This window comes from Aquila chrysaetos, chromosome 24, assembly GCF_900496995.4.
Source record: "Aquila chrysaetos chrysaetos chromosome 24, bAquChr1.4, whole genome shotgun sequence".
Taxonomy (NCBI): Eukaryota; Metazoa; Chordata; class Aves; order Accipitriformes; family Accipitridae; genus Aquila; species Aquila chrysaetos.
In genome coordinates this window covers 17,545,630-17,569,386 of record NC_044027.1, presented here as the reverse complement: position 1 = coordinate 17,569,386, position 23,757 = coordinate 17,545,630, and the positions used below count along the sequence as shown (strand labels likewise).

At 47.5% G+C, this 23,757-nt stretch overlaps 1 protein-coding gene across 6 annotated transcripts in view; it reads left to right on the top strand.

Moving 5' to 3' along the window:
- GPSM1 (G protein signaling modulator 1) overlaps positions 1–23,757 on the top strand; it is an 83,506-nt gene that overhangs the window by 13,255 nt on the left and 46,494 nt on the right. For 2 of the 6 annotated variants that reach the window (XM_030001158.2, XM_030001156.2), the window contains exons 1-9: positions 9,545–10,474; positions 14,022–14,243; positions 14,780–14,915; positions 15,199–15,341; positions 16,874–16,997; positions 18,153–18,268; positions 18,549–18,704; positions 20,470–20,578; positions 23,618–23,744. In XM_030001158.2, the coding sequence (XP_029857018.1) occupies positions 10,305–10,474; positions 14,022–14,243; positions 14,780–14,915; positions 15,199–15,341; positions 16,874–16,997; positions 18,153–18,268; positions 18,549–18,704; positions 20,470–20,578; positions 23,618–23,744 (1,303 nt within the window). In that variant the 5' untranslated portion in view covers positions 9,545–10,304. Of the gene's footprint in view, positions 1–585; positions 618–9,544; positions 10,475–14,021; positions 14,244–14,779; positions 14,916–15,198; positions 15,342–16,873; positions 16,998–18,152; positions 18,269–18,548; positions 18,705–20,469; positions 20,579–23,617; positions 23,745–23,757 lie in introns of those variants that run through there. The other 4 variants (XM_030001157.2, XM_030001159.2, XM_030001160.2 and 1 more) reach the window with 3 other exon arrangements.

Below are 23,757 nucleotides of genomic sequence, written 5' to 3'. Positions count from 1 at the left end.
TCTAACCCAGCAGGTGTTGGCTATAGGTGTGGTGCAGCCGTGTGGCTGGTTACTGCTCTGTACAGTGAAGGCAGAACAGCCTGGTAGGCTGAGGCTCAGCTCCTGCTCTCAGCTGGACTGGAAGCCTTACCTGGTGTCCTAGGGATGGGAGAGTGTCTGCTGTGGCGTAACAGTAGCTGTTGTGTCAGATGGGAGAGAGAACTGCCAAGGTTTGGAGGGAGTCTAGGATATTTTGCTGGAGCTGGATGTGCTGCAGGCCTTTACCCTACTTTGTGAGGAAGACAGAGGAGGCTTTTTGGCATAGAAAAGCTTAAAAATCTGATGCCTCATCCTTTTATTCCCTTTACCAAAGGCTCAATTCCAAGAAAGATATAAAAGAACATAATTTTGTTGTTTTTTTTTCATAATAAGTTTTGCAATTCGCTTAAAAAGCAAATCATTATATGGACTAACTTATGATTTTGTGATTGCAGTGAGAAAATTATTAGGGAGACTCTTAGCATTCTTGCTGTATCTAGGGAGACTTTCCAAGAAACAAAATGTTTGTACAAATTCCTTCTATGGAAGAACAGGACCAGAGGCCATTTCCCAGATGCAAAGATGGATCATGCTTTGATGTATGTGGCAAACTCATATAGTGATATATGCTTGCCTGCTGTTTACACACGTGATTGCATCACACTAATACCACAGTGTCGGAGCAAAACCTGACACGGTGCTGTGTCGGGGAGGAGCAGGGACTTGCCTCTGTGCACTTGATTTGTACAGACGTTCAGTGTAGCGGTGCCAAGCGTTTCCAGGGTAGATGTTATCTGTGGAGCTATACTAGGACAGAAGTGCTAAAAATTTGGGAGAATGCGGTGGAGGACTAAGCCACACAATCCTCTGGAAGAAGTGAAACCAGCTTGCAGGATGCTGGAGCTCCAGGGTTTTCCCTGCGCAGGCAGCAGACACCCGCCACAGACTGTGCCACACAGTGCTAGACAATGTGTCTGTTCTCAGATTAGCAAAGCAGAGCGTAATTCTCACCTTGCATGTAAGCTGCGTTGCTTTGAGGCAATGGCCTGGCCTTCTGGGAATCCTGCTACACTCTGGTTTATAGGCTTGCAGATTAATCTGATGGCACACATAGATTTTTCCATAATGCCATGAAGAACCCAAAAGCACTTTGCTCCGGTTCTGCTGAGTCTGGGTTTGCACAGAGGAGCTGCAGAAACTGTGTCTAGAGATGCTGGCAAGGGCTGCAGAGGACCCCTGGCTGATATCTGAGCTCTTGGGGAGCCTCTGTTTCCTGTTTGTTCAGACAGATGTAGAATATTACCTTTACAAAATCCAGAGGGGTGCCCTATGGGTGTGCAACAGCCAGGGAGAACAGCAGTGTGCTGCACCTGAGCGCTGTCACTGTTTGCCAAGGCAGCCTTTTAAATGCATGAGTGGGCTGATTTCCGATTTTTAGCACCCCTGAAATTTCCAGGGAGAGCACAACAACGCTTTTAACAGCTCTCAGAGCATGAGACAGCTGCAGAAAAACAATGTAGAATTGGTGCAATCTGCTCTGCTACAGCTTTGCCAGTGAAAATCTGTCCTAGTATTTGGTGTCACTTCCAGCCTGGACTCAAGCTCTGCCCACATGCTCTTTGCAACCTCAGAGAACCACCATGTCTGTTTTCCTTTGTGGCTTTCTCTGGTTTGGGCACGCAGGACTGTAATCACAGAGGGAGGAACTATCATGGGCTCTCACTGGCATGCTTTGGCCTGATGTTGTCCTCTTTGCTGGCTTTACTAAATGGAAGTTTGAAAAAGGAGTTGTTACTTGTTTGGATTTGCTGGACTTGATCACTTGGTTTCTGCTAATTGCTTTTCAGCGAGTTCTGTGGAAAGTAAAGGAGGGCAAGGTTCATGCTGTTTCTATCGCTAAGATCACATCCACATCCCTTTCAAGCATGAGTGTTGGTGCAGAGCATCCTGAGCAGTCTCTTGGTGAGCTGCAATCGCTCAGCATCTCCCTGGCTCGAAGCCTGGATGGCCCAGGAGCATGAGATCTGGGGTCTATGTTTTCAGATATATCCCAAAGGCCTCTCTTTCTTGGCTTTAAATACTTGGCCTGGGGCTGAAGGGAAGCAGATGAGACAGGAAGGGAACAGAACCAAATTGGCTGTTGGTTGCTGAGGAGTCAGTGGAAAAACTGTGGTGTGAACTTTGTCATCGTTGCCTTTTACCCTGCATCACGACGACAGCCCGTTTGCCGTGCCCTGCGCGCGTATCAGTGGTTTGCATGGGTATGAGGGTAGGAAAAGAGGCAGCGTGTGCAGCCTCTCTGACTGCCGGCACTGGGCAGATGCAGGGGAGGTTTGGGATGAGGCCATGCATGTGGAGGGGGCATGGGCAAGGGGCTGCGTGGCTGGGACAGGCAGAGGTGGCTTCCTTTGTCTGACCGGGGTTAAGCATAATATCGTCCTTGGTGTTCCTGGGACTTGGCAGCATCTTTTCAAAATGCAGTTGTTTTCCTGCTGCAAGTCCATGCTCCAAGGCAGGAGCAATTGGCAGGTTGAGAGAGGAAGGAGAAGGGGGGCTGCAGTTGAAGGGGTTTCCAGGTAGCTTGAACTGAGAAAAGACTTGGGCCTGTGGCCTCTGTATTTCTGGGAAGACAAGCATTCACTTGGCTTCAGAAAAGTAGTCTGGGTGTGCAGGAAAGGAAATCTCCTAAGGGCCCATGAAGCAGTTACACAGCACAGCTGGAACAATTGTGTTGGTGGCATTTGTGGAGCTGAGCTTGACCCTGCCGGCAGCTGGGGGTTGGCAGGATCCTGGCGCAGGAATTAGGGGGAGGCTGTGATGCCTTGTAGTCAAAGCTGTCTCATAGCTTGAGTCCTAGGCTGCACGCTGACTTCATCTAACCTGAACTGGCACCGCTGTGTTGTAGCTCCACCATGGTCCATGAGGACTCGTCCCTGGCTCTGATGAAGAGGACAGGAGGGGGCAGCAGTCCCCTCTCATTCTGGGAGAGCAGTGGGGCTGGGGTCCAGGCTGGCCCCATGGGAGCTGGCTGCTGAGCCCCTGCTTTGTGTCTGCAGGAGGTGGGTGTGGGGCAGTTGTAGAGAAGAGCTGTCTGAGTCTGGACATCTCTCGTCTCATTTACAGTGCTTCTGAATTTGGAAAGATAATCACCCAAACAAGAATCCAGCTATTTTCAGTAACTAGTTTGGCATGAGTGAACCCCTGTATTTTGGTGGGTAGTAGAAGTTGAATAGCATAAATAAAATGTGTTATAAATAAATCAGCTGTTTTCATTGTATAGCTGTTGATAAGCCAACTATTTGTTTTTCTAATGTATATTGTAAGTGTAACCCAATATATTTTGTAGCAGGAGCAGTTTGCTGATTTAAATCACAGCATATATTTTAGTGAGAGGATGTGTTGGCCTAATTGCCAAAGTAATGTTATAATGAAAAGCCATTCAGACCGCATGTCCTCTCTTGCCCTCTGGTTTCTGGAAGTGACTGAAGGAACTAGCACTTCACTTCTGTTGAAATCATCCCAAGAGTGTTGTTTCATTGCAGTGTGATAGATTAATTTCACTGAAGGCACTAGCATTGTACAAGAAAGCAAAATGCTCTTGGAAAACTCACGAAGTCTCTCTCGTCCTGAAATCACTGAATTAATTTCAAGTATCCTCAGTGACAAAATCTGAATGCCTAAAAATTCATCCTGATGTAGGGGCTGGCTTGGTACTCTGCATGGAAGGTTTCAGATGTTAGAGCTGTTACCTTTGACTGTGGTCTGCAGGTATGGGGGTGAGACAAACTACTGACAGAACAGATTGAGCATCTTCCTTTGTGCCTCCTGGGAAGGAGAGAGCATCCTCAGACATGAGCATTATTAGTCCGCTAGCATTTGGCAAGCTAGTGCTGCTGACCTCTACACTTGTTTTCTTTTAGTGCAAATGGCAGGTGGTGGTTGGGCTTATACCCTGCTGATGAGCCCTGCAAAGAGATTATGATCCAGGCTCTTCAGAAGGTTTTATTCTTGCTTTTCTTGCAAGTGAGTTCTCCTGTGGAGTCCCTCTTCTGAGGCATCTTGATCAGTTCATATGTTAGGTGGATTTTTTTTTTTTTTTATTTGGGAGTCAGAACATGTTTTATGAATTAATTTTCAAATTAGTATCTCCTTAATCGTTTCCTTAGCCCTGGAAAGTATTTGCATCTTATAATTTAAGTGCTTTGAAACTGGGCATCAAGTGAAACTGTTAACCAGGATGAAATGAAATTCACATTTGCACCTTAATCCCATCTGAGCTTTCTCAAATGCTGCAACCTAATTACATCCCATCATCATCCTTTGATATTTGAGTAATTCTGGAGCACAAAGGCTTAAATTTGTACTCGTTGCCTTTTAGAGGTTTCACTCCTCAGATGACACAGGAAAGTTTCATTGTGTTCTCTGTTCTTTCTATGGGTTAAACTGTATTTGTGGGAAAGATTTGGTACATGGATTCAAAATAATTATTACTGGTGTACGATTTATTGAGAACCCAATCCTTCCAAGTGTAGAGCAGGTTTCTAGAGGTCATGGGTATCTTAAGCTCCTGGAGTTGGGGGCCGCTCTCTGGACAGGGTTAGATCTTCAGTGTTTGTTTGGCATCATGTTGAGCTGGTGGCATGAGCTGTGTGAGCATCCTTGCCTGGGTGGAAGATGCTGCACCTCATCCCCAACAGAGCAGCGCTAGTTTGAGTGGTTCCCTTGGTGCTTGCAGGGGAGGACCTGGCAGAGAAGCTGGGAGCCAGGGCTCCTGGGTTCCTTTCCATTCTCTACAGCTGACTCACTGTAAGCAAGTTATGTCTTGCTGTATCTTAGCTTCCGTTTTGCAAAACGGGGTAATAGCTACCCTCGCACCTTTGCAAAATATTTTGCGGTCCTTAGGTTGAAAAGTTTCTACACATACCAGTTCAGCATCATAAGTTGCTTCACAAAATGCTACTAAAACAGCACATAATTCCCATCTGCCTTCAGTTCTCACTGTCCCCATGGTTCAAAGCCACAGAGGTAGTCATTCTGCGTGGCCCTTGGTCAAATAGAGTTGTGTGCAGCTATAGGGGAGTTGTGTGAGCAGGGGAGTGCTGGATGACTTTTGCTTTCAAGCAGGCAATGGGGAGTTTGAATTTGAATTTCTGACAACGACGCAGCTTGTTGGAGCCATTATGAATTGAAATGGGGTCTTATTCAGCTCTGCTAATAAGAGGGTAAATGCAACTAAATACAGCTGTCTTCCTCACTGTCATTTGGTATTTATTAGCAAATATGCAGTGGAATTGAATCCCTTGTAAGTACTCTGCAGCTAATGGTAGATAGCAATTAACTGAAATGACTACTGTTGAGCACTGATGCTGCCATCAGTGAGTGGAAGAGGAAATCTGGAGCCAGCTCACAGACCCGGCGGCTTCCAGAACTCCCTGTAGTTTTCCCCTCTGGATTCTCTGTTTCATGCCCTTATCAAAAGACTGCAGTGAAAACCCCTTCATCTTGGTACTCCCTGGAGCTCCAGCTTGAACAAACACTTTTCAAGCAGCAGTAAGTGTGTGTCTGTATATATATTATCTTATTATTTTCAGTTTGGGGGTCACTGAAAGGTCTCACTGCAATACTACTACCAGTGAAAGCGTGTGGAGTGGAAACTTTCTCCCCTCCAGATGTGCCGGTGACACAGAACTGCCTCTGCCGCACCTCAGGTGCTTTGGGAGATGTGAAGGAAACTGACCCAGATGCTTGGAACTAATTCAGAAGCTGGGAAGGACTGGGTGCAGCATTCGTTGTTTCATCTTTAGCTTTTCCTCTCCAAACTAAACAAGAGATTTTGTTTTCTTCCCCTCGCTAATAAGGTGACACATAGGTCAAAGTGCCCCAGAGGTTCTGCCTTCAATTGACTGGAGGGAAACCAGCTTCCATGTGCTGGTTTCAAACTACCAAAAGTAGTTCAAGTCAGGCTAATTTCACATATATCTTGATTCTGTTGTCACCCTTCCCTGCCAACCTGTGTTTGATATGGTGCCTTGTGGGGAAACTGCTTGTCAGGAGGGATTAGTGCTTGGGTTGTGATGTGGGTGGGAAGCGAGGGGCTGTGCTGCAAGGAGAGCTGTTGGCAGGATGGAGAGGCATCACTGGCCACGTTGCACAAGAACTGGGCTTGGGAGTGAGCTAGTTGATATTTTTGTTAGTGTCCTCCCTGCAAAACAGAGCAGGTTGCTAATTGGTGTGTTGATGATACGGAGATACGAGCGATGCAGGGGAGGATGAGTATTGAATAGGAGGAACTGAATGATTGATAGGTCTGGTGTCATGGCAATGTGATGATATTTAATGGTATGAAGTTGCAAGCACGTGTACTTAGGAGCTAGTAATAAGATTTTCTTCTTATAGATGCGAGCTTATCGTTTGGGAGCAAGTGAGAGAGAGAGGCAGCTGTGTATGTGCTGGTGATACGCTGACGTGGGCCCCCAGCCTGTTGTGAGGAAAGCATTGCTTGATGAGGAGCGAGGACCCTGCCTGGGACAGAGTAGCCAGAGAGAAACTGCCCAAAACACATTGTGAGGATGCCCCAGGCAGAGAAGAGCAGTCTAGTCTGGCTTGCAGTGCTGGCCCAAGGCTAAACAGGTATAAATTCACTGTGAATAAATTCGGGCTGTGCATCAGGAGGATCTGGGATAGCTTTCCTCATGGAAAGGGAAGACCATGAAAATAGTCAGGCCCTTCGTCAAGCATGGGCTTTGGCACAGGGCAAGCGTGAGCTGGTTCGTGTGGGATGTGTGCTCCCTCTGTTGTGTCCCCGTGCAGTGTAGGGGAACTGTCACTGGGGAGTTGGAGCAGCTCCTACCTGGCTGTGTTATCTGGTGGTTCAGAGTCATCAGCTGCTTTTCACGTACAGGAGCTGTGCGAAGGCTGAGAAAGGAAATTACTAAAGGGGAATAATTCCCAGCTTGATTGCTTTCTTTAAGGATGTGCTGCCAGTTAATTATTTAAATGCATATTTAGTTAGTTAAGCAAGTGAATATACATTTACATTGAGCACCTGCTAAACCTGATCCCTTTTTGATTGGGGAAAAATGTTTAATTGCCCCTGTCATCAGTGCTCTGAAATTACGTTTATTTTTATATAAAATTCAATCAGGTTGCAAGTAAGATGCTAAAATCTGTTGCTCATTAATTCATATCAATAGATATACTAAGGGTTTTTTTTACTACTGTTAGTGGTTTTGGTGGGTTTTTTTCTGCCTTACCTCCTGTCTAAAAGCTTGGGTTTTATTCCTGACTTTAGAACTACAGCAGCTCTGATTGGGAATGAGTTTTGCAATCACCCCCACTAATATGAATCAAATACCTATAAATATATATATATTTTAAAGGCAGTTTTACCTTGCAGGCAGGAAGAGGTTCTCTTGCCCTGTGAGCTTTACAATGTTTAAGGCAGCAGTCAGTCTTGTAGCTCTGTCTTGTGATATGATTATCTTCTGTGTAGCTTGATGGATTTGTTGTTAGTAGGGTTAAGTGCTGAGAGCAAGACAGTCCAAACAAGGCAACCCTGAATGTGTGAAAGGGAGGGTTGGAGTTAGACAAGTTTAATTGTTGGACACTGTATGGTCTCTTTTTCTGCCTGCCTGGAGCAGACGTGGGGTTGAGGTGCAGACCTGAGAGTTGGGATGTCACTGTGTCCTACTCTGGCTTCTGTGGCCCTATGTCCTGGGCGGCAGGAGCTACGGCAGCCCTGAGTTTCGGGTCAGTGCGTAGCCCATAATCCTGCAGAATAGCTCTTGGCTAAAGGTAGTCTGTACTCTTGTTTTCCAGCCTAGCAGTAGGAGGACAAGCGTGATGTTGTCCATGCAGTGTTATTTTCTTGGAATATTTGTCAAGGGAGACACAAGATTTGGAGGAGAGTGGGGTGTTGGGAAGTCTAACTGTAGCTCCAAGCTTCTGAACACGTTATGAGTAGTGTTGCCTCTCTGGGGACCTAAATATCATCACCGAAGTCCTAATTATAGTGCTGTTTGCACAGCAGTCATGGCGATCATTGTTAGTGGCACTGGTAACACTATGTGCTGTTTGCTTTGTTTCTTACTTGGCAGTGTTCTCAGCATCCCCAGTGCTCCTGGGACCCTCACTGCTTTCTCTGTATTGCTGTGTTGCTTGAAAATGTTTGATGTGTAAGAGTCCTTCCATTTTGCCTGTGTACCTTTTACAAAGGAAAAATTTTGCTCTTCAATTCTTTCAGCTAGCTTGCAAGGCTGCCAAAAGGCAATCTGTGATACAGATCATCATTAGCCGCTATCTGACAGTGATGAATGACCCTGGGAAATGTTGTTGTTAAAGGCAATATCTGCTCTTCCTGTTCTTCTCAGCTCTTTCTGTCTTCAGATCAGTTACCCTTTAAAGAAGAAGTTAAGGAGGAGGGAGGGTGGCCCTGCCCTGTGCTGTATTGGAAAGAGACTTCCTCATCCCTCTCACCACATGGTGGAAGGTCACCCTTTTCTGCCTCCTATGAGTGTCAGAAGCAACATCCATTCCCAGGTTTGAAATTCGCAGCTGTCGCATTGATGGGGGCCGAGTGATCTGCCAGCGTTATGCCACTCACTCATTCCTCTGGCAGAATGCTGTGCAGATTGCCTAACTCATTTGTGGCCAAACATTGGGTTTATATTTGGCCTCTTACTGCTTTTAAAAAATTTGTTCTTTTTGTTGTTGTTTCTTAAACACATATATTGCCCTTTTTGAAGTACCTTTTGCAAAAGGATCTCAAAGTGCTCTGGGAGCCACCTTCACTCCTGTTTTACAGATGTGTATGTAACCCAAGGAGTGGAGGAGCTGCAGGACTTGCTTAATGCTCCAGCAGGGAACTGATGCTGACACTTGTCGCTGTGCACACCAGCGCTGTTCTGATTTCTAGATTACAACTGGTGCCTTCAAAACTTTGTTCTTATCTGGCCAGACTTGACATAGCCTGTCATCTCCATGCATTCAGGAAAAAACATTTTGCTATACGTGGTGTAGCTTGTTTTGGTCTGCGACTTGATCTGAGAAGGTTGTCAGACCTTCCCGGCTGCTTGTGGTAGGCCTGGGGACTGGGACGTGACTTCTGTGAATACTTGGAAATCCTGCATATCTGGAGGAACACGTAAATCTGTATGAGTGGTTTGCACTGATTTAGAGCAAGGCTTATGAACAGGGGCCACTTCAAGTGAGCTTCCCTCCCTCCCCATGTCTTTGTTCAAACCCACAGTCAGGGACATACTGTGCTGTTAGCTGAAAGGTTGAATGTTGCGGGAGAATTGCATTAACAAGCTCCAGCGTCTTAGCTGTGGAAAAGCAGCTTGTGTTCTGCAGTGTCTCTCTTCTGAACCATACCATATGGCCAAGCCCAGCACCTTCAGCTTGTCAGCAGTAATTTGCTGGCTCAGGAGGGACTGAATCTTCTTTTCTGGTATTAAGACATGAATAGTAGGTGCTTGCTGAGGTGGTACAGGCCCAGGCGTGTTACCTGTGTGTCAGCAGAGGGGAAACTTAATACCTGGGGGATAGAAGGCTGTGTCTTCTCAGATGGGGATGGTTTGGAGCCCATTTAAATGGGCAGGGATGTGCTCTGTGGGATCCGCTTTCTCTTGCTTTTCCCCTGTCGGAGAACTGCTCAGATCATTTCTGGAACTTGCAAAGCTTCCCAGATGGCAGACGGATGAGGCCTCTTTGGAGCCTGTCAAACACTAATGAGTGCTTCTGCCCAAAGGTGACCCTCTTTTGGAGGAACCCTGAGCTCCTCACCTGTCAAGGAGAGGTTCATAGCAGCAGAAGTCCTGCTCTTGGAGCCAACAGGCACTGACAGGAATAGCTGATGCGACCACAGAGGCAAAGTGCTTTGGGAAGAGACCGGTTCAGAAAGGAGGGAGCTGCTTGCCTCTGACCATCTCGTGGACTCTTCTAGGGCCCTTTTTCTTTGGGCAGTGCTGAAAATATGTGAGTGAACCAAGACACTCTCTTGTTCTGGGATTTCAGCTGTGAACTCGCCTATCTGCTACCTGAAACCAAGTGGACGAAGGATATTGTATTTCTTGGAGGAAAGAAGACCTTACTTTCTCTAGGTCTCTGGAAACAAAAGCAATGCTCCTTTCCCCTTCCCTTTCAAGGGCAGCATATGGAAAGAAAAAGAAGGATCCCAGATAAACACAATTCAAGATTCCAGCAACTTAACAGTAATGTTGCCCATGCAGATGGAGTGAAAACTGGAGAGCAGTTGAAAACTGAACAGCAGTGCACGTTGTACAGACATGAAGATGCCATCAGCATCTTCAAAACCCTGGGTCCTGCCTGTGAACTTAACAGAGAGACCTGTCTGCAAAGTTGTTCCAAGTAGACCTCAGCTCCGCTGCTTTCTTCTGCCAGTGGGCTTGGAGCTTTGGGTTTATGTTCAGAAAATGCGCAACCTGCGGAAGAAGAGGTAGGGGAGAGCTCAGGCATGTGCTGTGGGAGGGACTGGGACTGTAACTTGAGTCTGTTCTTAGTGACTGTTTTCCCTTTCCTTTGCCAGTCAAGGTGGTTCAGGTTTGCTCACTTGAACAGCAGATTCCTATCTTCTGCCTAAATAGCCCTTCTAGTCTTTTCTTATGGACAGTTGAGCTATGACCTTTGGAAGCTGTTGGACGTGGAGTGTTTTAGCATGCTGGAGTTTGTTCATTGACCTTTACCTGGTTCCTCTGCCCTTGGCATTGTGTTTCTGAGTGCTTTTAAGCCTGCGGTGACTGAAGTGCGTGCAAAGTTGCTTCCCAGAACTAGCTTTGACTGTGGGGCCCCAAGGATGTGGGAAGTGCAGGTGGGTTTTAGAAGTGGGTTGTGTTTCTATTAATAATTGCTATCCTTGACTTTTGTCCCTTTACATGGCAGCAAAGGCTTGGCAGAGTGCAATGTGGAGAAAAAACCTTCTCTCCCTTCCCCTTGTTTGCTTAGGTCCCAAACTGAGCAGTGATGTTAATTAGATAAGTCAGATACTCTGCAAAGCAGCCTGTTCAAGGACAAACAGATTTTAATAAAAAGCTGTGTGCACTAGAGGGTCATGTCACAGCATTGGGCCTGAATAGTTACTATGGGAACACCAGGAGAGCACCCAGAGAGTGCAAGTGTGTGTGTGTGTGTTTGAGTGTATCAGAATGCAGGCCCCAAGGCACAGACTTCACTTCTGGTTATGTTTCCTCTGGCAAATATGCCACCCTCGGAGTGTGTAGCTGAGTTTTGTTGCTGTAGGGTTTTCTGTGTTGCGTGGATGGGAACCCTCACTTCAGGCTATTCAAATTGCACAACAAATTTGATCCGAACTAGACTGCAATATCATGAATTAGGGAAACTGGTCTCTAGCTCAGTTTTTAGACTGTTTACAGTTGAACTCAGTCTTTTAAAGAGAACCTGGGTATTGGGAAGCGTTCTGTTTGTGTTGAAAATTGAATTTAAATTATGCTGAAATTTGCTTCTGTGCCCTTTTCTAACTGGAACTCATCATTAGTTCCTGTGATAGTAGCTCGTTCCTGCATTTCAAATCCTCTCAAGATTGACCTCTGTTAAGCTGCCTGAACTTAATCTTGCTGATTTGAGTATAAGGTGTCCCTTGTCTTTCTTCAGTCCCAACGCTTCTTTCAGCTGTTCAGGAGGTATCAGCAGAGACCTGTCAATACCTGATGATAACACCAGGTAACTGCTTTAGTGATCTACAAACCATAAATGTGCCTTGAAACTGATGGAAGTTTGGTATGATCCCAAAATGGGTCCCTCTAATTCAACATGCTGTAGCAGAAGCTCGTTCTTACTAATTTTCACATGGTCTAGCAAGAGGATCAGTAGAGAGTAGTTAAACATTTGTAGTATTAACAGTCTTAATATTTTTATTTCCCCTATCAAACAGAGGTTGAGGCAGGGACTGATGCTGCACTGGCACTGCAAGCAGCCTTCTTGCGCAAGTAAAATAGCCACTCGAATGTAGGCTCTGCAGTGAGCTTGAAATCAAATACTTGTGTGGGAGTTTGAGGTGGGAGCTCAAATGAGCTGCTTCACAATCCCATTCTCCCTCTTATTACTCTGGTTTTGGGGACAAATGAACAGTGAGACAGGAGAGGTCACGAGTGTGTTTGGAGGGAGAGTCTGAAATCAGCTCTTTCGCCTGTTTTTTTTGTTTGGACAGCTCTTGTGTGTTGTCCTGCTTTGGAGGATGCTGTTGGGCTGCCAAGTGTTGGGTGTTTGGAGCCATACAGAGCCAACTCAGCAGGGAGATTGCCAGGCAAATAGGGTTGGATTTTAGACAGTTTATGCACTGCTCATAGAGGAACTGGCTTTGTTTCCTGGCAGCTGAGAAAACGTCATTCTGCCTGTTTGTAGGAAAAATGTATCAGGATTGGTATTCCGTACATGCATGTCCCCGTGCCCTTCCGCAGCAGGGGGAGGCAAGTGCTGGGTGCAGACTGGAGCGGGAGGAACTCTGCCCTGAAGTCAGCGTGCACAGGTTGTGCCCTCAGGGAGAGAAGCCAAAGCAGCGCAGAGTGCCCTGGCTTGGCCAGCACACCTCAGCCTTGGTCTGCAGAGACCCTGGTTGCAGGGGCTGGGCCTTGGCTCGTTCTTAGGGTGGCTTTGGGAGAAGCATCTAGGGGTCAGCAGGAAACTGCTACAGGGGTTGTCAGCTGGGCTGCCGCTCTCGCAGTGATGATGAGCAAGTTGTTCTCTTGGTCTGGGTACCACAGTCAAACTTCCTGCAAGTACTCTTTGCCCGAGAACAGAATAGAAACTGCCTTTGGACATTTATTATCTTTTATTTGACCCTTGCTTTTCTGACTGTGAAGAAGTGAGCTATGTTTTTTCTGAGCAGGTGTCCACCTTTGACCCAGATAGTTTTGACTTTTAAAAACACATTGAACAGAAATGAAAAAGCCAAAAAGAGCAAAGAGAAGCATCTGAATAGAGGAGCAGGAACATGCTGTGTCCATCCACCTTATGAAGGGGCTGACTTTGCAGTAGGCAAGACATTTCCAAATGTAAGCTTTCAAACGCATGCTCTGTCCCTTCTGAGAACTTTGGATACACATGGCCTAACAGGGATGGCTGTAACTTAGAGAGGACTTGGTGGAGCACTCAAAGGAGCACGTTTCCTTTCTCTTGAAGCAGTATCACTGGTCTTGCTCCTCTCTGTTGGCTCGCAAAGTGCTTGTGCTGACAGCATGGCATGTGCCATTGCCAAAGGTGTCGAGAAATGCAAGGGAGGAAGGCTCGCCTGGAGGCTAATGTGCAGAGCGCCTGTGGAAAAAGTGACAGCAGGAGAGTTAATGAAAAGCAGACACGGAGCACTGGAAGCTGCTCAGCCAAGAAATTCTGCACAGTCCAGGGTTTTCTCTGGTATTTAATAAAAATGTGTTACCATTTGGCTACCCTCTCTGTTACCCTGGGGAAAGTGGTGCAGGCATGAATAGCCTGGGTACGTGGCTTCTGCGCTGTGCACCGCCTGGAAGAAAAACAGATGCCGCGTTACTCTTGCGATATGAGTGTGCGTCTTGAGAGCCAGGAGCCCTGAGTTTCTTGTCCAGATTCCTACTGGGAACCCAGGGGCTGCCTTTGGCCACTCGCAGATGCTGTCTGTAAATCTGGATGCTCCTGTGTCTCATGCCTAGGAGCCTGGTTTCTCAGAGGGACTGAGTGCCCCCCATGTCCACTAAAAGCTGGTGTCCATGCCACTGAGGTGTGCTAGCTGTGTGTCCCTGAGTTATTATTGCCCAAACAGTGTTTGACCTGGGGCTGGTGCCTTGGTGCTTGGGACTGAATGCAGAGATGCAGCTGCTGCCTGGAGGGTGGCTCTCTCCAGGGTTTTTTTTTTTTTAGTTTTTTTTTTTTTTTTTTTCTTCTGATGCAGTGAGTAATTAAAGGTATACAATGAAGTAAACTTTTTTACTGTTGCATAGCAGCATGGGTGCACTGCAGTCCAATTCCTCTAGAAATGATGGTCTTGCTTTTGGCAGAATGGAGGCATCCTGCCTGGAACTGGCCCTGGAAGGAGAGCGCTTGTGCAAGGCTGGGGACTTCAAAGCTGGGGCAGCCTTCTTCGAAGCAGCGGTGCAGGTGGGGACAGAGGACCTGAAGACTCTCAGTGCCATCTACAGTCAGCTGGGCAATGCCTATTTCTACCTAAAGGAGTACTCCAAGGCCTTGGAGTACCATAAACACGACCTTACCCTGGCCAGGTAAGCATGTCAGCAGTGCTTCATCCTAATTGGATTCAACCTGTCAGGGCTTGAGTGAAGGCAAGTTCTGTGGGGTCTGAACCCAGCAGCCTGAGGGAATCTGCCCCAGAAATAAGCATCCAAAACTAGCCCTGAGGCACGGGGTGACTGTCCTGTGGAGAACTCAGGAGGCAACAAGAATGGGCTGGCCACCTTCAGAGCAGGGAGGTGGAGAAAGGGATATGAATGTGAGGAGGGCAATTGGAGCAAGAGCAGGGCAGTGTCCAGTTCTCCTGTCCCCAGGTACTCGTTGTAAGTACACCTGAAGTCATTAGAGCAGTTCACCTGAGAGAGCAAAACAGGGAACAAGGATCTGTCTTCAAAATTGAGAGAGCCTGTATGAAGCACTCCAGCCAGGTGTGTGTGCTGGGAACTGCTGGATGTGGTGTACATGCCATGCAGAACTTGCTGCAGCTTGAATTCTGCCTCCAACAGTTGGTGAATGAAAGTCTGCGAGCTCTTTAACACCTCTCTTCCTTCCTCCTGTCATCTTATAGAACCATCGGGGACCGCATTGGAGAAGCCAAGGCAAGTGGCAACCTTGGGAATACATTGAAAATACTTGGGCAGTTTGATGAAGCTGTCGTTTGTTGCCAGAGACACTTGGACATTTCTCAGGAGCAGGGAGACAAGGTAATTGATTCATGGCATCCAACAGGAAATATTTCCTAGCTTTAAAAATAATCTGTCTGCAAGTCGGGAAATGCAATATGGTGAAGGTGGGCTTCGGAAGGAGGTGGAGTGTAAAGCCCTCCCTTCTGGCTGCCGTCACAGGACTCACGGCTGCCATGACAGTGAAGATGGGAAAGGCAAATGTGGGCCTCCTGGCTTTGACCATCCCTGCCCAGCAATGGAAAGGTCCATACTGGGATGCGAAGTGTAATACCTTGCTGCTCCCTGTTCTTCCTCCCTTTAGGTAGGTGAAGCCAGAGCACTGTATAATATAGGAAATGTTTACCATGCAAAGGGAAAGCACTTATCTTGGAGCATGGCCCAAGACCCAGGCTACCTGCCTCAAGAAGTCAAGGAGACGCTACAGAAAGCTTCAGAATATTATGAGTAAGTATTCAAGCTTGGCCAACCCTTCCTCCTGGAGGGAACAGGGCTAGTCGGGCATCAGTGATTGCTGAAATGCACACAGGTACACCTTCGTTGAGCTTATCCTGCTCAGATCATAATCTGCATTTGTGGTGGTCCTGTTCTGCTGAGAGCTTTCAGGGTCTGCAGGTTAGCTGAGCTCTGATAACCGTTAGGCTAATGATAGCTGCATGGGGTGCAAGATGACAATTTTTACTGAGTCCTCTTGGAAGCATTTCTCATAGGCGGGATTTGTTTCCTGGGCCACTAAGGACGTGGGAACTGTGGAAGATGTTTGTTGCAAAGAATGAGACTGTGGGCTCAGCGTTGATGAAAATCAGGCCACTGAATGAGATTTTGCATGTTGTAATGAATTAGGAATACTCCCCTGAGATGCCAAGTTACGATGGCAAATTAATCTCAAGGAAGGTGAGAGAGGGACTGCAAGCTTTTATAAAATTAGAGCTAAAATTCATCCTGGCATTGCCTTGGTAAAACTCACTGTACTTTGAAGTAAGATCACGCAATTAAGTTCAATAGTGTGCTCCTTCTCAGAGCCCTATTTGGAACCTAAACTACTGGCTCCTGTAGCCCCTGCTGCTCTCTGCTGGCCTTGATGAGAATGGATCCCTGTGTGTCTCCATTGCTGGGGCCATGAACAGAGACTCTTCTTCACCCAAGGGAAGAAGCTTTCACTTGAAGTCCCAGTTGTCCTTCTCAGGGATCTGTAGTTTTATCTTGCTTGTAACATCCTTCCCTTTCCTAAATAGTTTCAAAGATCACTCTGATGTCCCATACAGGAAGGTTGTCACCAGACTTTTGGGCTGATGTTTTTCTTCTTGTATGTACTTCAGAGTTTTGCTTCAATAATGCAGGGGTTTTTACGTAGTCTTTTTAAATGAGGAGAGTGACAAGATCTCATATCTGAGAATGTGATAGTGCCTATATATAGCTCACCATCCTCTTTCCAAAGAATGGCGCATGTAGCATAGCCAGTGGGTAAATTTGTGCCAGCTGGGACCTCTATGCTTCCCTCTGTGTGCTGTATGTGTAAAGGGGGAAAAAAAAAACAAGGTAAAGAAATGCTGGGAAGCTCTATAAGCAGAGCCATGGCATAGGACTGTGGATCTTGCCCCTGTCCTGCTGTAGGTAATCTCCTTTCTTCTGTGCTCCTGGTTCTCCCCTGTACAGTGAGGTGGCTGTCTCTTATTTAATGTGGGGTCTTATCAGACCATCGGTATGTGAGCAGTTCCTGTACACAGCTGCAGATTGCCTGAGGTCGGGAGAGCAGCAGAGACTTACACCGCTGGATTTGCACGAGCTCCCAGAGCTACAGCTAGCATAGATCACCAGACTTTCATCTGCCAAGTGATGCACAGGACAGGCAGTTGGGGAGGGGAAATGCCTTCTCCAGGGTTAGCTGTCCTTTCTTTAAAGTGCAAGTCTTTTTGCGGTGTCTCCTGCAGAGAGTGTTGGCTGTGTCTCACCAGACATGCTGCTCTGACTTCTTTCAGGAGGAACCTGTCCCTGGTGAAGGAGCTGGGGGACAGAGCTGCACAGGGCCGTGCTTATGGCAACCTCGGCAACACCCAGTACTTACTCGGCAACTTCAGTGAAGCTATAGCCTTCCACAAGGAGGTAGGAAACCACTGCGCCGCCCTTCTGGTGTCAGGGGCTGAGACCGGCTGTTGGGGAGCAGCCTGCCTTCTCACCACTGGTCTGGCCCTGTTGTACTAACTCATGCCAAGCAACATCATGCTCCAATCCCCATCAGCACCTAACAAGCGGTTTGAGGGAAGGGTGCTGTTGGCTTGGAAACCAAAGGAGATGTCTAAGGGCAAATTGCAGCTGGGCCTAGCAAGGTTTTTCTGCTCTTAATTTGTATCAATCTAGATTTTAATAAATGCAAGCCATGAATTTAATTAAGCTGCTGAAAAAGCTGTTGATGAGGAATAAATGTTGCTTGTAGAACATAATAACTTTCTGTAAAGCTTTACAAGAGGGTTGAGGTGACACAGCCCCTGCCCCAATTCAAATGCGATTCAGCTTCTATTTCAGGGTATGTACAGGTTTTCTTGCAGTGGAAGGTGCTCAGTACCTTGGAAAGTCAGCCTTGTCACAGCTCTTCTGATTTTTTAAATGCTAGGGGACAGCAGCCAGCAGTGCTGTGGGAGAAGGGGCTTGAAAAGGGGTGGGAAAACCGTGCAGTGTTTGGGACCAGGAGCAGGTGCTGCAAAGTGGAGGGTGAGAGGTGGGGAAACATGGGGAGCCAGGGGCACATGAGAGGAGAGGCAGAACTGAGGTGCAGCTAAGGGCAGAAGTCTGGGGAGCAGCTGCAGCGCAGACGGTGAGATGGAGTGCACACATGTGCATGTTCATTCTGTGCCACAGCACCGTGCAAAGTGACAGCCTTGTTCCTGCACATTAGTCTGCTGATCAACCACATCCCTTCACAGCCTGACCTACAGCTCTCCGTTCGCCTCTTTATTCAGCTGTTGAAGTACGTGCATAACTCCTTTTGCACTTCAGCTAGAGAGCTGTGTACTGACCAGGCTGGAGTGGGAGTTAGAAAAGAATGCACCATTATTCCCACTTTTGCAAAGGCCCTTCCTGATCCTGAATTGCAAAAGAGGGAGAGACTTCCTGCTGCATCCAGCCCTGATAGGCATGTGCACCACTACCTTGCTGGGTGGGAGCTTTGCAAACCAAGAAGTTAAATCTCCCAGAAGAGTCGCTGTGTAATAGAAACCTGGCAATGGCCAGCCTGTACTCACTAACCTGTGTCTGCTGCAGCGCCTTGCTATTGCTAAGGAGTTTGGGGACAAGGCAGCCGAGCGGAGAGCGTACAGCAACCTGGGCAATGCGCACATCTTCCTTGGGAGGTTTGACATCTCTGCTGAGTACTACAAGTAAGTGCCAGGGGCTAAGGCAGACTCAGGGCACATGATCCCTGGAAATTTTGACCTATTGAAGCGAATTCCATACGCTCAGGGGGATGTGATAAGGGACCTTGAGGCCAGTTGCATGTGTGGAGCTCAGCAGTGGCGAGTAATACAGCCACCTGACAGCCTGCAGTGTGTTACAGGCATCAACTTCAACGCAGCGCATGCCAAAGTGGTGACTTCCCTGTCACCTTGCAGAGGTGCCCTGCAGTGACCAGGTCTCTTCATTCTCACCTGTTCCATGCAGGAAAACACTCCAGCTCTCCAGACAACTCAAAGACCAAGCAGTAGAAGCCCAGGCTTGCTACAGTCTTGGAAACACATACACGCTGCTTCAAGACTATGAAAGAGCAATCGAGTACCATCTGAAACACCTGGTGATAGCACAGGAGCTGGGAGACAGGTAAAGGACTGCCTCAGGAGATGGTGTCTCTGCTCTGGTGGGTTCACAGCACTGACCCTTTCCTGTTGATTTATTGTTCTCTACTGCTGGGTTAAACAACAGTGATATGTATTCTTGAAAGTCTTTAGAAATCTTGCAGAACCTGGGCCTTAGTCCAGTCATCTGTCAAAAACGTACCATGATTGACACCTTTATCATGTCATTCAAACCTGGAGATTGTGCCCTTAATGCTATGTCTGTGTGGGCTGAGTGAGATTTCTAATAAGAGGTATTTCAAGAAAACACCTTGTATTCAGTGCTTCGCGATGTGGCTACTGCTGTTTTATCCCAGAAGGGCCCCTCTAAAGCTCCCTCCAGTTCACAAAAATTCTATCTTCCATGGAAACTGAGTGGTTAGGGCATACATACATGCTACTTGCTGCTTTGTCCTGTTGCTCTGAGATGAAGCTGGAAACTTCCATGTAGAAACAAATGATGTTACATAGAGTATGTGGAGGTGATATATTTTGCTTCTTGGCCTCACCCCTTCTTCTTTAGGAGGTTTGGCCTTGTTTAAAATTTTTTTTATATGTATTTTTTTTTTTTAAGAGATGTTGGCTCCTTTCTCCTGGATACTCTGTGATCCTGGAGCCTTCTTGCCGCTGAAGTGACTTTGCAGCCACCTTGTTCAGTGTTACTGTTGATGGCTCTTGGGAAGCTGGGTGTCCTCCACTAGATGGAGCAGAGACATTAGAATGGGAGATCTGTGGCACTATCTGGGCAGTATGTGCTCAGAGAAGGTATAATCCCACCCAAGGGTGAATCATGCTGTGGGGGTGCAGGCCTGTGGGCTCCTGCATTTCTGGGAACACACCCTATGAGCAGAAGGTATTGAACAGGGTGACAAGAAAAATGTTTAAATGCTGATCAACCCGCCCAAACCTCTGAAAAGGGAGTTGCAGTCATGCTGAACCTCCCCCTGCGCCCCCATGTGCTTTTTTTATCCCGTCACCCCCCACATCTGCTCGTTTGCAGAGCTGAGCAGGCTCTGATGAGCAGTAGGTCTCTGCCTGCTTGTGCAAACAGGTGCTGAAACCTGCTCCAGAGACACCTGGGTGTCTGGCTTGGGCTGGGGGTGAGGGCTGCCTGGGGCAGGTTTCACATTCGCCTGCTTTCCCTGGCTTCTGAAAACGAGCAGCAGCACCCTGGAGGCCTTGTGGAAATAGGTCAATATTTGCTTGGCTGTTGCATGCAGTTTCAGTTTGTGCATGCATCTTGGGTGACGCAGTGCTAGTATTTAGCAGGATAATGTTGCATGCCCACAATATTTCCTCCTTGCCATGTTCCTGTTAATCTAGCTCTGGACTGTTGTTGAACAAAAGGGCTGGATGTTACGTGCCCTCTTGATGCACTGTGCATCTCTGGAGAGGAAGCCTTGCTGTGCGGGGTGCAAGCAGGACAGGAGCTCTGGCTTCTGCTCTCAGGCTGGTGCTCACAAATGAAGCCAAACCATTCTGGGACCTTGCTACACTGCTTAGCTTTTGCCACTGTGGGTGCAGGCCCACTTCTGAGGCTATTGCTCATCCCCTGATCTTACTGACCTCAGCATAAGAAGAATTTAAGATGTACAGTGCATTTTGTTTTAGCTTTGTAGAACCTTTCTGTAGGTGAAAACATAGCTAGGAGGCCTGGCTGTTTGTGCTCTCAAGAAGGAGGCTCTGAAAGGGCTGCTGTGCTGCTGGGTTTTGCCCAGCATTTCTGTGGTTGACAGTTTCCTGTTTTGCAGGGTGGGAGAAGGAAGAGCCTGCTGGAGTCTCGGAAATGCCTACGTCTCCCTGGGGAGCCATGAACAAGCTTTGCACTTTGCAAGGAAACATCTTGAAATCTCCCAAGAGGTAAGAGAAACTGGTTCAGATCAGAGGGAGCCAGTCCTCCCTGTTGAGAGACTTTATTTTATGCCAATAAGTTATATTCATGTAGTTCTTCTCTTGCTATGACTGCTCTGGGAAGCCCTTTTCTATGTGCCATTTCAATGGTGTCTTTAGGAACTGCAGAGCTTGGCTGGAAAATATTCTTTTTATGGCAGGGTCCTAGCCTTCCCCTTAATTACAGTTAGTACATTTGCTGTACATTGCTCTTAACCGATGTTTCTGGGTGAGAAAGGATCTGGCGACTAGTTGTCTGGTCTGCTGGCCAAGGTGTTATGCACCCAGCTGGTGTGAAGGAGCTCAGATACATCTTGGCATCCAGTCTGTTAGTAAGACCCCCCTTTCCTGAGCACAAGGCTGTGAGGTTCTGACTGAGGAGGACCTTGTGATTCTAGCTGTGGTCTGGCTTGATTTGCTGACAAGTTAAGTACTTGGAGAAAACAAGGCCAGCTTCTACCTGGTGGCTGGGTGCTCTAAACCTGCTGTATTCTGCACTGCAACAGAGTGTACATGTGACAAGTTATTTCCTCTCCGTGGAGCTGGCAGGGGGTCCCAGCTGTGAGGTGGTGAACTCTAGCATTGTCCTAATGCAATCGATTGCTGACGCTGGACGAGCACAGCCTGAAGCTAGCCCTGTACTGCTGCTGTGCCATTTGGGGTTTCATGTGTGCAGCTACGCTGTTTTTCATAGATGTGCGTGCCCAGCTAGCTGCAGCTTTCCTAGTGCAAGAACATATGGTGTTTTTAGGTGGCTCAGAAGTACAGAAAGCAAGAATTCCATTGTTTGCTCTTTCCAGTGTGTTATGAGGAAATTGGCTGTGGCCTCTTTAGTCTTCCCCAGATGAAGAAATTGCCCTATTGAAGCACTAATTGAAATCACCATATGTAAGTGCTTTGTGTGTTCTCCTGCCTATTAGGTTGGCTAAATCTTGGGGTAGGGCTGACATACTGGCCTAATTATGTATTTAATTATACTTATCAGACATGCAGAAGAAATAGTGTTCTTTGGTCCTGTATGTTTTGGGACAAATTAACTTTTCCAGCTTTAGTCTGTAGGACTGTTGCAGTGCAGGGCTGATTACTCAGAGGCAGGTGGTGGCTCGTCAATGTGCAGTGCAGATGAGGGGTGATGGGAGGACTGGAGCAGTAGTGATCCTGGTGACTTCTGGGGGTGGAGGGGGAGCCCAATGGGGTGGGGGTTCACAGTGTTCGCATTCTGTGGTGATGGCCGTGATTACAGGGCATGTCAGGAGTAGGTTACTCATGGCAGGGGGCTAATAAACTCCCCCACATCATTAATTATGGAGCAGTGCAGAGACTGTCCATTTGTGAGGAGAGCCTGTATTAGCTTCTAGCAGCTAGTGATTCTGTTATAAAGCTGATGTTTTATTTTAGCTTTGGGAACCAAGTGAGCTGCTTGTGCTGTTGTGGCAAGCACCAGCATTTTGCCCAGGAGAAACCTAGTGAAGTTAAACCTTTGCACACTGGTGTTTGTAACTCACTTCCCATCACCCTTTCCCCCTTCTCCCCCAACAAAAATCTGATAGTGACATTTGAATCCAAATGAAATCTGCTCAGGGTAACCACATTGGAAGCTGCTGCAGGGTGATCAGAGGTTACTGAAAAATTTCCTCTGAAACAGCTGGAGTGAAGGATGTGTACCTAAAAAAATGTTGGAAGCTGCCCCAGCTCTCAGACACTGCTCCGGAGTACCTTTTCCATCTCTGCGTGTGGCAGGGGGCTCCTGGAAAACTGAGACATCCGAGCTGAGGGCAGAAAACAGGGCTCTGCTATGGTGTATGTGTTAGGTCCTGCCTAGGATCGTTGTCCTGCCAGTGTGTTCCTCTGATGTTAATAGGCCCTTGGAGATGATCTGGAATGAGTGGGAGTCAGGGAAGCATTTAACAGAGCATCAAGGACTGCAAGACCTTACCAGGACGTAGTAATTTCTCTGGAGATGATGTCAACAGCAAATCTCTTGTAATTGGCAGGGGATTTATGCCTGATGATAAGCCGTTTGATCTGCTTCCCTTTACTAGTGCTTGGGGGTTTGTCATAAATAATGTGGGGATTTATGATTTTGTTCTAGGATGGCTCACACTGCAGTCTATCTCGAAGGACCACAAAAGAGCTGTTGCAAGGCATTTAATAGGGAGTCAGGCCTCTCCAAGGGAACAGCCAAGGTCTTCCTCTGTAACAGAGGCTGCTGTTCCTCTGAAGATTGGAGGCGGTTTCTGAGAGACCTCTCTCTGTTCGCTGGTGATGCGCAGCACAGTAATTTCTTGTTTGGTTAAACTTTGAGGAGGGCCCAGCAGCGTGTCCTACGACTCCCCATTTTAAGTAGCTGGAGCTGTTGGACAGATCTCTTCTGGAACATGTAACATCAGCTTCCTTGGCCTCAGGCCCATGAGAGATGGGACTTTGGAAAAATTTGGACTCTAAAAGATTTTGGAGTCTTGTGTGGGTAGATCACTAGGAACAACTCAAAGCTGTATGGATCTGAGCCAGGAGAGAAGGGCTTTTGGAGCATCCAAGCCCTGAGTGTGACACTGCCCACGTGGCTGATAGTAGTGTGGCTGTCTGGTGCTCAGTAACTATGGAGATACGTGAGGAAGGGGGGTGAGTTTCAGGGCTCTTTGCCAAGCTATATGCAGCTACAGGACGGACCAGACATGCACGTTTACCTCTGTCCTACTTCTGTAGCAGTGGGCGAGCTGTGCCCCCTCAGTTCCTTGTACTGAACTCCACAGAATTGTGTTTTGAGGTGCAGCCGGTGCACAGCACAGCGTGCATGGACCTTCTCCCAAATTATCACTGAGGAATAGTTTTGGAGAGTTGCTTTGGTGTTGAAAGCTGGGCTGTATGGTCTCTCAGGGTGTCTCCAAGCTCTCTTTTGGCTGGCTGTGTGTTTGCCTTGATATGGGACTGCCAAACCCTTTGCTAGGTGCTGTTTGCTTAGAGCATGTTGCCTTTTAACCAGCTGCCCTGTTGGTTTTCACCCTGTAGATTGGGGACCGGAATGGTGAGCTGACAGCACAGGTGAACATGGCCCAGCTCAAGTCAGCCCTCGGCTTGGGCCCCGGGGATGAGGACATGGGTACAGCTCATCACTATTCTGGGTATGAAGCACAAGGTGAGTTTCTGGG